Genomic DNA, 13,503 nt, shown 5'->3' with positions numbered 1-13,503 from the left:
GTAGCGATGAGTTTTGTAAAGGAACTGGTCATCGAAAGGAAGGGGAAAAGATGAAAATAAAGCATAAAAATAAGAATATAAAATAGCCAGAGCGATTATACAATCATGTATTAACTCCTCCTAAGAATAACATTATATTTTTATGTTTGAGGCTCATTTTGACTCAGTTCCTAGTTAAGAGTTGGCTAACAAGAAGTATATCATTGTAATGAATGCTTTTACTGTTCTTGTTCTTGTTGTTAAACCTATATTCTCCCCAGGCTGTGTAATCCACTTTTGTTACTCTGCTGGAGTCACTAGATGATACACAAAGGAAATTTTGCGGCACTAACTCAGTTTCGCACATTTTTGGCTATGAAATGTGGAAGAGGTTATTGAAACTAATATCTAAATGTAGCTATCCTATAACTTCTATCTAGCCATATTAATTTTGTTCTCTATTAAGAGGAAATAAAAGTTAAATATATATTTTTCTAATGAATTCAGGGTGGGGCTAAACGTTAAGTATTTATAGATTTCTTCTTTAGTCTTTTACTTAAAGGAAACTTGGGGATATTTCTCACTTATGTTTTGAATGCTTAACGTATCCATAATAAAATACATTTATAATGAGCTGTTACTCTTAGGAAGACAAAATTAACTTTACCTGTTAATGGGATCTTACATATACTCATTTACTTATGCATCTGTTTCCAAATGCTTCCAAAAGGTTTATTTTCTTTACTTTAAATTTTGTGTTCTCTAAAACAAGTTTTTATCTTTTTTGACATTCACTATACAGCAAATCGAAGATGTCCATCAGTATCTTCTTCCTGAAAAAGTAAGAGAGAAGGAAAAGTTGACCTTTTGGTGACAAGTTTACGGTTACCACAACTGGGAACTACTTTGCAACTCCGTGTCCCTGTTTCACTGTATTTAAACATTCTTTGACATTTCAAATGATTGTTAAACTTAATTATATATAAGCATAACTCATTGTCTGAAACTATTTCTTTCTAGGTAAACAGGATTATAAAAAAACTAAACCTATTTTACGAGCAACCAAATTAAAAGCAGAAGCAAAGAAAACAGCAATAGGCATAAAGGTAAACCTCTATTTGATAATTTTAAAATTTGATATGTGCATGCCATTTCATTTTCTAAAACTGGATTGCATAAATGTTGAATCCTAAATGTTTTATGACATTTCACAATCTAAATAGAATGACAGACTTGAAGGTTTTTGTAAAGAATTTACTTAATGGAAAACATCCTTCCTATTCTGATATTTTGAAGGGTCTTAAAACAGTGTCACTTAAGAGAATCAGTTATACTTAAAGGTGCAATTTATTTTCTCTCTAGCTACTGTGTGTATTATTCAGACAGTTCAGTGATGTATGTGGCCTTCATCAGAAATTTCTTTCGTTTTTCAATAAATTTCATTTTATCATTGTTTAAATTATAGTTGTAATTATATATACTGAGATCATTAATCATGTAATTTTACTCTACTTATCTTATTGTTGTCAGTACTCTCTGATGAAATTATAATGACATTCCTAAACTTGTTCTTTCAGAATACCAGTGTTTTATCTGCTTAAGAGGGATAAATGCAACTGAGAATGATGTTAGCAGATATTAATTTAATGTGCTAACACAATGAAGCTCAACAAATTGCATTTACATTATTGCCCATGTCAATCTTTTGCCAGGTATTTAGAGTTGAATTAAACTATTAATAGAAGAATTAATTTGGCAACTCTACTATCAAAGGTGTAAAATAAAAATGACCAGTACATATATTTTATTTAAATATTAACATGTTAAAAGGAGATTTTGGGTTTTATCTGGCAGATGAAAAATCAATTTTTCTAAGTTATAGCTTACAGCAAATGCCAAGGTATTACTACCAAGCTGTAACAGCTGTTGAACTGCCAGATGATATATTTGGTTGTCTTCCAGAATTTGCTATTATGATCATGAAACACTGCCTTCTTTTCGCTCCTGATTGCTGATTTTGATCAAGCATTGCCGTGTGATGCAGTATGTTTGCACAACACCATCTCTTCCATGCTGTGTGTCAGTTTTTATTGAAAAAAAACTAAATTGCCTTTTTGTTTAAAAGAGAGAAGATTCATCTTTTGAAGTATTTTTCTAATTTCATGTGAAATTTCATTCACTAAAAAATTCTTTATGATGTGACTTTTAAAAAGCAGTGTTGAGTTTTTTTAAATTTTACATTTGGCTACTTGATGATCATTCTTGAAGCGAGAACATTGTCTGTCATTACCCTCAAAGGCAATATATCATTTACTTTTATCTTTCACAATACAGTGGGATTTTTGTTGTTTTAATTAGTTTGTTTCTTAGAAAAATATGGGGTAACAAAATCCTCTTGTGGTACAATATGATCAGAAGTTAAATATCAGGATTTGAGAAATAGTGCAGCTATTTATTTATTTATATGCCACCTTTATACGGACACATCTTTTTTATACATTTGCTCCTATAATTGTTGTTATTCTTTAAATTTGAAGAAATAATAATGTTCCCAGTATGAGATAAGGTCTACCTTATAGTGCAGTTATCTAGTGTCTTTTTAAAAACACTGTAGAATTTGCCAATCTTTCTATGAGAAAACGTTTTTCTTAGATTTTATTTAATATTTAAAGTATCAACAGAAAACTTTCAAACTGACAGCAGAACATAGCTCCTTTTTAATAAGCTAGCACATCATTTTGATTTTTAAACCTGTGGAAAACAAAAACTTTAACCTTAAATATTACTTACTTTGCTTGACAATTTATGTGGAGAGCCTATTAAGATGATATGAAACTTTTTAGAATCAGAACCTTGAAGGTGTTTTACATTTCAAATCTGGCATGCTAATTAGTTTGCCCTGTCAAACTTTGATTGCCTTGTCATTTTGGCATAGGATTTTAAATAACAAAGTTTCTTTCAGCAATTGCCATTTAATGCTTTTTAATTTCCCCAGTGAGTGATTTTATCCAAATTGATAATGTCAGAGAAGCAACTAAGGACTAATGAACATCAAGCATATTGTACTCTTACCTAGTTGATATAGAATGACCATAATATTGTAATATCTTATCATTTTACTACATAGTCTTTTGAATGAATCGTAGATATACTCTTCATTTAATTCAAATCTATAGAAAATATGAACAGATGCATGGATAGAAAAATAATAGCAATGAGAATAGCACTGAGCTCAGGATAAGGAGGCCTAGAATCCTATCCCCTTTGCCTCTTCCTTTTGCCATGATCCAGCTAAGTCTAAGTTGGCACGTTTATAAAATGGAAATTTTGCCATGTACCTCATAATGTTGTCAGGAGAGTTCAATAATACACTAGAAACATTGAACATTGAATTGAATGCATAGAAGTCACTTATGAATTATTAGCTGATTGAGAAAACATTTGTTTGAATTAGCCATTCCCAGTTTGCGTAAGTAAGTCTCTCCTTCAGTGTTTGTCATCAGCCTTAAGATACCCTCCTAAAGTGTGCATCGTGTTGCCGTATTATATATTACAAAATGTTCTTAGATTGGCTTTGGAGGTAGTATTATGGATATTAGTGTTATAAAGTTTTAAAAACATTACTAATTTTGATATCCCTGTATAAAGATTATATAAAGTTTACTCAATCTTTCATTATTTATAAATTACGATAAATATTATAATAGTATAGCACCTGTGAAAAGAAAGATGAATAAGACATGATCATCTTATACAAGAAATCATTTATAGATTTAATTACCATATCAAATCAACAGTACTGATTGAGAAATCATGGGCTAGAGATATGCAGAATTATACAATAGGGGCTTAACCCTCAGAGGCTTCTAGTGCTTTTTGTAAATGTATGTTTAGTAATAGCGTTTTGAGGGAACAGTTAGCAATTTCCATATAAGATATTAATATATTGTTCTGAAATCTAGACTTGATTTCTATTGAGAAGGTACTTTTTACTTTTTGTGTTTTAGAAATACAAAGAAAATGCCATAATTTATGGCCCAGTAATGCAATGAGTGCCGCCTAAAAAATGTTTGCACAACTAAGTTTGCTATTTAGTTGCTGCTCAATTAAAAGATTATTTTTTCAAGAATTACAGCATCACTAACTTTTTTTCAGAATGCAAATACCGATTTTCTAGCATTTAGAAGGAAAGGATTTACATTTGTTAATGAGTTTTTTTTTATTTAAAAGGTTTATATGAAAAGCATAATTATAATGAAAGAATAAGCATCACAAGTTTAGTTTTGTTACATAAATAAAATATTCAAGTGCCAACCAGATCCTGCCCACAACCCCTTGGGATGAGCCAGCTTGAAATGTTATGTTTGTTCTTTTTTGTTCTTTTTGATTTAAAGCTAAAAATAGCCAAAGGGGGCAAGGGAGTCATAAATGCCTATAGGTCTCTAAGTTATGGTTAGTGTCACCAGCATCCTGCAAGCATTATTTTCAAATTTTACCATTGTTTCAACTTCCAGACATTCAGCCTCTACAATGCTTGTCTCCTCAATGAAGAGATAATTTTTGAAGAAAATTATTTCCTATACCTTTCCACCTAGTACCTTTAAGCCACGCCCACACTGTACATTGAACAGATGTAATGAATTAATGGGTCTTCTGAAGTTATGTTCTATGAATATTCTCTGCTTCCTATCCCTTAAATGCCTTTTCATGCCTCTGGATGTTCTGAAAATATATAGTGAAATGATACAGAGTTGTTTTAAGGACAAGGAGTTGAAAAGCAGCAATTAGAACTGATTATCAATAAGATATGAATCATGGCCTCCAATCAAGTGTACAAACTTAATTCTTGCATTAAGCTTGGGTGAATGGGGACTGCTGTTGAACAGTTTTGTTGTCCACTATACAGAACAGATGGAGTTTGCAGTTGTGTGTCACTTGTTTATTATATCCTCTTAAAATTAGTAGCTGTGCAACCAGATGGGTCTGGGAACACAGCTGTGGATATAAGAAAATAAATGAAACCTGTCTGGTGCTGCAATGCCCTTTTGAGATGCCAAAGTGTTTCAACTGCAACAAAGAAAAAATTCACTTTCCTTTGACATTATATTGGTATATTAGATTTAAAAAATGAAACCTTACAAAAATCTTTGACACTGAGTTTTTCAACCTCTTGGTTTTTATTAATATTTGTTTTCATAGTTTGGACATCTAAATAAATGTAATTATGAAGCTAAAAATCTATATAAAATATCTATTTATAAATTCAACATTCATGTAAAAATTCCATGTTGATTATAAGCCAAATTCATTTTAATGTTTTTAAAGTTTATTATCACTGACTTTACCTTCTTGTGAAATGTAAACTATATTCATGTAAATGCAAATGAATTGCTTCTCTGTAAATCAGTGCCAGGTAAAGGGCATAATATACAGTAGAAATTAGAGTATAGTGTTAAGCCCCTTAGGATACTGAACTGGCATTCTATTTGCTTTTTTTTCTTTTTTGATTTGGCCAAATGATATGTTAATGTTAAGAAAGTTCTGGAAGGTATACACACACAGAAATATACACATACACATACTTTTTGAGAGATAATATGATTTTTATCATAATATATGAGTAAATTTTTTATCATTATTCAATATAGTTGATTAATTTAATCCACATCACATCACAAATGAAAAATCTGGGCCCATCTTTCAAAGTTGTGATAAAGGTACTGTGTTATGCTTCATGAGTGAAGAGTACTTTGTTTTGTTCCTCTGCAATGTAAACTATAGACTTTAGAATTTAAAAATTAGAGTTTCAACAAAGTCACATTTAATGAGGATGTATACATCTAGATATAATCTAGAGACCAGTTACAACTGTTTCTTTACAATGAAAAGGAATGATAATTAAAAAAAAAAACTGTGCCCAAGTGCTATCATTAATATTGAATGTATTGAAGCCACAAATAAAGTTAAACACACTCAAATAGAAAACAGATCAACTGTGTAGAAACAAACTGCATTGCTTGTATCAAACATCCTGATATCCAAACTATAAAAATATATTAAAATGATACATTTTTAATATTACTATTAGGAAAAAACAAATTAGCTAGAAATAATAATACCAATGACTCACCCACTGGTGTATTTGCCATTTCATTGGGACTTGCCAAGTACAAAACAAGTTTCTTAATGGCAAAAAATGGTAAACAAAAAGGATATGATTATTAGGTTCAAATTATTCATTCTAGACTGTGGAATAATATGGTTATTTCATCTGGTGAAACTAATAACGTTAACCAATCTTTTTTCATCAATTTCAAGTCTACATTTTTTTCTTCCCAGGAAGTTGGCCTTGTACTTGCAGCCATATTGGCACTACTGCTGGCTTTCTATGCTTTCTTTTATCTCAGACTCACCACGGATGTTGACCCTGATCTGGACCAAGATGAAGATTAGCTAGGCAACAATCAATGCGTGAAAGAGAAATAACTTTACGAAAGCACCTTTTGGGACCAAAACTTTCAATACTGAAACTGTAACATCTTTAATTCTTTCTGCTAATATTTTCAGTTTGCAGACATATAATTTTTAATAGTTGCATAGGATGTCAAGAAAAGAACCTTACCTAGCAATGCAGTATAGTATGTGCTACTGGATACTTTTATATATCTTTCTGCTTTGACAGCCACCCTATACATGATACATTTAGATGAAATGGAAACGAGATCCTAAATTTTTCAAATGTCATTGCCAATTTATGTGTATAATTCCATCACTTCCCGATGACTAAGTCTATTTTTGTTCTATATACATCATAAGTTAGTATATATTCTTATTTACAGAAACATACTCAAATCACATTAAGAAAGAACAAAAAGTCCTGGGAAATTTTTTATTTTACAACAAAGCCCTGCTTTCTTTCTGGACGTATTTTATATCATTAGAGAGACTATCTGCACATACATCTACCGTAATCTTTTTCCTTCTTTGCCAACTGTTCAGTGCACATGTGCTCCATCAGAAATGGCACCTGGATGACAGAAGCTCAAAGAGTCACATATGTCTCTAAAATAGAGTTCTTTTCCTCTTGGGCTGTCTGAACTGGTGTAAATAGAAGTTCAGTTGATCTTGGTTTTAATTAACTTATTACTCTATTAATATAACCTTAGAATTCTATTTTAATTATGTTGTTCTGGCTGCTTGTAGTATCAGTTTTCCCCTCTTGTTAGGGAGATATGTAACAATCTGTCATTTAATTGTGCAGTCTTTTTCACATTACAGCAATAGCAAAAATCCTACCTACTCAGAATCATCTTCTTAGCTTGTCTCCTAAATCTGAACAATACAGTTGTTTTATAAAATTAAATTTTGCCTCTTGAGAGTTAATCAATTAGAACTCTTTAGGGAGAAAATAAATAATAGAAGAAAATATATGCCTCATATTTCATATGTAATTATCTATTGATATAATTTTTCAATGTATTTTGTATTTGTGGGAGCATAATGACCTGTACATTCAATATTTTTACTGGTAATTCAATTTTTAAATGTGTTTTTACAATGCTTGAACACATAAAGCTTAGAAAACTGGAAAATATGTGTCCGCAGAAAGAGTTATTAGCTACTACCTTATGTAAAGATACATAGAAAATGAAATTGTTAGAAACATGTGCACAAAGTGTTTTATATTATATACATTGTATTTATGAAGAATAAATAAAATATTAAGATTGTTTTCCTACTAGCCAAGAGAAGAAATCCTTGGGAAATATCTGAGGAGTATATGGGGCTTCATAAGCACTGTTTCTAAAAGATATTCTTTGGTACTTTTGCAAAAAGTCGAATGTGACTGCGTAGCACTATGTTCTGTAGAATTTTTTTCAAGTAGCATAATTTATTTCATTGGTGTGAAAACAGCCAAAGGTTCCAATATCCTCACAAATCATTTATGCCAAACATCTGAGGGCAAAATTTAGCCAGTGTTATTTACTAGATTCTTCCCTTTGAACTCACAAACTCAAGAGACAGACCAAGAGTTCTTATATACTCACCACAGCGGACCAATCCAAGTGGCATTTTTAGGAAAGGTTGCAGCATTTAATGCCATGTGGTAAGTCTGTTCGTCAAGTGGGTGGCAAGGGAATATCCAAGCTGGCATTTTGGATATGATGGGCCTTTTACTTTCCTGAGTGACATGCCACATGTCAAGAAATACTGCTCCCCACACCCCCCACTCCCATCACATTTACGTGAACAATTTTCATTTAGTTATTTCCCCTTCCATATGGTGTTAAAAACAGTCGTATTAAATAAAGATTATTTCTAGTTTTTAGTGGTAATTTAAATGAGAGGATATGTAATAATTGCTTATTAGATACTTATCCAAATGAAATATAACAGAGTTTACAGTACATAAAATAGCTGATTATGTTCTTGGAAATGTTTGAAAATTCATCATCCTGAAAAAAACTTTACCATTCTGTTTTACACTTGAGGTGTTTTTTGGGGAAAAATGTTTTTGATAACTATTAATCTAAATATAGTATAATTATAGGCAAATTTCACTGCCTAGTTTTATTGATATCCTGAGTCTACAGCTAGTCTGTTCGTATGACTGATTGATTTATGATAGCTCCAGAGAACCATAAATTTCAAAGGCTAAACTCTCTGATTTTAGTAAATAGCAGGTAAAGTGACACAATATATGTTTACACAACACTGTTTTCATGAAATGCAAATTTTGCAAAACTCACATTAACTGGGAAGCAGCCAACCCTCTGTAGAGAAATCCCAGATTGGAAGTCTGGTTTGAATCTTTGAAGACAGAAAGGTGATATCCGGCCTGCTGTTTTAAAGGGACCACACTTTTGAATACCTACTGGTGTTTGGCATAAATCTGAGACTGGCACCAGACACAAATTTTAGACATGGGTATTTTCCCTCCAATAATTCACTGCTCAGAGTAATTTAGAAGACAAAAACAGAAAAATCATAATGATTTTTTAAATGTTAGAATATGTTTGTTAACATACTCTGCAAAACAAATTTCAACTAATGCAATAGACTTAAAATATAGCCTATGGAATACTGTGATTGAAGTTTGAAGGCTTGCTGGTTCTTATTTTGCATGCAAGTTTAGACAGGGTAAAGAATGTATAAATTTATTTGAGACGAGATACAGTATTGTAAAAATATAACCTCATCTAGAATTTCTTTTAAAACAACCAAAAGCCTATTTTAGTACAAATGTAGGGTGGGTAGTTGTTTTAAGGTGGCAAAATACTTCAAGATTTTTTATCTTTTTAATTTTTCATGAAGACAGAAGAAATACTTTTACCCCAACCAATGACTGTAAGATCTTGAGCGTATGTTTTTACTCATTTCTGTAATTGCACTAGTGTAGTCATCTGCATATAAATTTAATAAATGCATGTTAAAATTTAAGTTGATGCCTTTTAGTCCTCTCAGAGTCTGTCACAGTTTCTTTGTGTAAAGTAAATGATCAAAAAATGTTTGAATTTAATAAATAAAACTTAAAAATCACAATATCAATCAACTCGGCATTTACCATTTATGGTCCTTGGTTGTACTGAGATATATATGTGTTTCATCCTGATTCTCTTTAAATCAAGACAACTAGCATTAAGGTCGCTATAAAATAGAAACATTGCTCTTTTCTAGGGAATCAAATATGCTATTTTTATCTTAGAATTTATTAAAAACTTTACTCAGTGTTTGAATTCAACTCAGCATGCATTTTCACTCCAAATGAAAATAGAACTCAATTTTCATTATAATGTTTATGTGACTACTAAAACACTATATTTTCCAGGTTCTAAAATTGTATAGTCAATGATAATTCAGTAGAGCAAATTGTGCTATACGTCAGCGTCAGAAATAAACTTCTAGAAATTAAACTCAGCCGATTTTAATGTATTTCATCCATAACATAAAGTTGTTGAGCCAGAGACTACCTAAGATAATTTTGTATTCTCTCCTCACCAACAATTAGACTTCTTTACACTTACCTGGGGCTTCTCTGGGAGATTCCTACCACTTCTCGCTTAGCAGCACTGCCTTCTTTTATTAGAATTGCTCCAGTGTAGCCTGGATAGAATGCTGTTTGCTAGATTTTGTTCCACTTAAACCATATTTAGAATCAGTGCAACCCACGGTTAAAAAAAAAAATGTAGCAGATGAATTCAAGCTACAGGAACATTCTTACCATTTTGTTGATATTTAAGCTATAAAGGTAAGTATAGAGGGAACTGGGAGAGTCATGTAAAGAACTATATCAGTATGGAAATATCCATAGTGGGTCAGTAATTGAGTTAAACAATTGAACTGTAGCCACATTCAGCACAGTGCCTCCTTGTTATACAGTTTTTCTATCCCTAGCAACAGATATGTGATTCTTATTTCAAGAAAAATAAGATACGTTACATGCCAGAAGATTTTTTGATGACAGTACTCCCTCCTATTCTTCATTTTTTAAAACAACAACCAAATTGGTGGGGAGGCAGCCAAAATTTGAGGTACCAATGCCTCTCGAACAGATGTCGCACCATTATTTTTTAGCTCGTTTAGATGAATAAACATGTTAAACTGTGAAGTATTACATTTTAGATTTTTTCATTAAAAAAAGAGACAATCTGTTTACTGTCCTAATTGAGACAACAATCCTTGTGGTTGCCAGTTTTGGCAGTCATAACAATGAACTATAAATATTTGGACCAATCAAGTAAATGGTGACTATAAAGGCTATAGCATGTGTAAAGTTCTGTTTTCATGGGCACCCATCTTAGTATGGCATTTTTTTCCCTGACTTCTTCAAATACAATTGTTTGTGTGAAACTGGAGTATCATGGTAAGCCTAAAAGAAATTGATTTCAATATCTAATTTCTTTCTAGCTTATCATCCTTTTTAGTGTTCAACTATCCATCTGCTTGTAACAAATTGCTTCTGCAATTACTCTGTTGAATGTGACAAAGCAGGTCTTCACTGGATTGCCTTCTAGGTATGTCCTAGGATAACACAAAATTCAGAGGGATTTTCTTTTCATGTTGATATAGTGAGATTGAAGATATCTTGAAAGTCTCTTAAATTGCAGCAATTTCTAAAATAAGATTTTATAAACAATGTTGGATATAATTCTTGCTGTAGTGGCCATGAGGTGGAGTTTATAATCTTAGTGCCTATTAGGATGCTTTACACTAAACAACAGTGTGGAAGTTGGTAAACTAAAGAGAAATACCCCATACATGAAAATCTTTTATGATGCTAGCTCCCAAACATTTGTGATCCAGATAGGGAGTGCCCTTCTAGGTAGCTTAAGAGTACTTTTGCTCCCTTTTCCAGTTCTTCAACTTCTACCCTATTTGCCTTAATTCTAAGTTCCAGGCAGTCTCTCTTCTCTCAGTCTTTTTTTTGAACCTCACTTCTACTTTAATAGGTTAGCACTCTCACGTACTTACTATGTACTTACTGCATTAACTACCTCTACCCTTTTATTTAGACTCATCATTGATCCTCACCTGCTTTTTCCACTCTCTCTTACGTCTTGCTTGCTTTTTTAATCACTAACCACATGTGTTACACAAAAGTAGAGAGAATAATGTAATAATCTCAATCTACCCATTACCTAGTTTCAATAATTATTAATATATCCCCACTCTTTTGCATATTTTTGCCATTTTTTTATACTGAGGTATTTTAAAGCAGACTTCAGATATGATGTCATTTTACTGTAAATATTTCAGTATGCATCTCTAACTGACAAGAATGTTGGGATTTTTGTTGGTGGGTTTTTTGTTTTGTTTTGTTTTTATATTACCAGAAAGCTATTAGTAGAATTAAATACTTATTTCCTAATATAATCTAATGCTGTCAATATTTAGATGTCCCTAATTATTTCCAAGATGGCTATTTACAAGAGATTTTAAAATTAAGTCCATGCTGAATTTGGTTGCGTGTCTCTTAAATTTCTTTTATTCTGTAAAAAAATAATCCAGGCCATTGAATTGCTGAAGAAAACAGCAATTTTGTTTGCTGTTTACTTGTCCTTTTGAATGTCCAGTGATCTAGATTTAGTACTTTTCATTGTGTTAGTCATTTTATTCCTATATTTTTCTTATTTTCTATAACCTGATAATGAGATATTAGGCTAGGTTAGGTCTAGGTTTTATGATTGTGGTTTGTTAGTTCTTAAGCTGAGAGTATTTCGTAGTACTTAGTGAGTTACATAATACTTGTTGGTCTCATTTGTGATGTTAGACTTATCAGTGAATTGGTGTGCTAGTAATGTGACTTCCTGCAAAATAAGGTTCTTTCATCAACATCACCTTTCTTGGATTCATTATCTCATTAGGCATTGCAAAATGGTGATTTTCTTTCATTCCTTCAGCATTTATTAAGTGGAATTATTATTTTTAAAAATAATCTTCTTTATCAACTATTTGATCATCTGAAAATACAGCTTATACAGGAGAGGAAGGATAAATACTTGAGTCTTTCCCTTTCTTAAATTTCAGATTAATGAATTAGCACTCTCTAATGGTGGCCAATGAAGATTTGCCATTGTTATTGCTGTTGCTGCTTTTATTATTATAATCTAGTTATATATTTTATATATATGATGTGTTTCAGCCCATTGCCATCATCATTCTTTTCAGTACTGAGATGAGAATTCAATTATCATGCTTAATGTTAGAAGTATTCTCATTAAAATCATGATAGTTTAATGCTTTTACATTGTTATACATTTTTCTGAAAGTGATAGCCAGTGTAATTCAGTTTTTAAGACAGCAGGAATAAATAATAAATATGGCAAAAAATGGAAAAAACTAAAATTTTAAGATTATGTGGTTGACTAGAAAACTAAGAAAATATTGTATAAGATTTATATAACATGTTTCTTTGGATAATAAGTATGTAATAATCAAGTTTTATTGTTCTGTATATAAACACAATAATTAGAATAATTAGTTAAATATCATAATAGAAAAACATGTTTCACCATTGCAATTAAAATTATGGACTATGTAGAAAAAATTAGCAGAAATGTATGAGTGTTTATTGAAAAAAAAGCTCTACAAGATAACACAATGAAGTTTTAATTAAAAAGACACCAACTGTCTCCATGGATAGGAAGGTTCAACATTGTAGAAATATAAATTTTCCTCTATTTTGTAAACAGAAAAGGGAAACTTGATCTTCAATATATTAAAGTATATTATAAAGTTATAGTAACTAAAATAATGTCATAGTCAATGAAAAGTAGACAGATCAACAGAAAAAAATGCAGTGTCCAGAAACAGATCTAAATATAAATATTCATTTAATGCATTATATATGTCATGCAGATGGAAAGACAGATTATTAATTAAATGTATTGGAACAATTTAGTATCCTTTTAGAAATTAAAAGATGCCTATATCATGACTTAAAACAAGATGAATTCTGGTGGAATTTATGATTTCTTTATAAAAAATGAAACCATAAAAAGTATTAGAAGAAATTGTAGGTAG

The 13,503-nt window shown here is 31.2% G+C and overlaps 1 protein-coding gene across 9 annotated transcripts in view; it reads left to right on the top strand.

Moving 5' to 3' along the window:
* Nucleotides 1–9,528, top strand: part of TRIQK (triple QxxK/R motif containing) — a 79,062-nt gene extending 69,534 nt beyond the window's left edge. For all 9 annotated transcript variants that reach the window (XM_054499164.2, XM_054499167.2, XM_054499166.2 and 6 more), the window contains 2 exons: nt 1,000–1,085; nt 6,319–9,528. In XM_054499164.2, the coding sequence (XP_054355139.1) occupies nt 1,000–1,085; nt 6,319–6,432 (200 nt within the window). In that variant the 3' untranslated portion in view covers nt 6,433–9,528. The remainder of the gene's footprint in view (nt 1–999; nt 1,086–6,318) is intronic.
* The last annotated feature ends 3,975 nt before the right edge of the window (nt 9,529–13,503 follow it).

This window comes from Pongo pygmaeus, chromosome 7, assembly GCF_028885625.2.
Source record: "Pongo pygmaeus isolate AG05252 chromosome 7, NHGRI_mPonPyg2-v2.0_pri, whole genome shotgun sequence".
Taxonomy (NCBI): domain Eukaryota; kingdom Metazoa; phylum Chordata; class Mammalia; order Primates; family Hominidae; genus Pongo; species Pongo pygmaeus.
The sequence above is the reverse complement of the archived record's forward strand: the minus strand, read 5'-3'. Positions and strand labels throughout refer to the sequence as shown.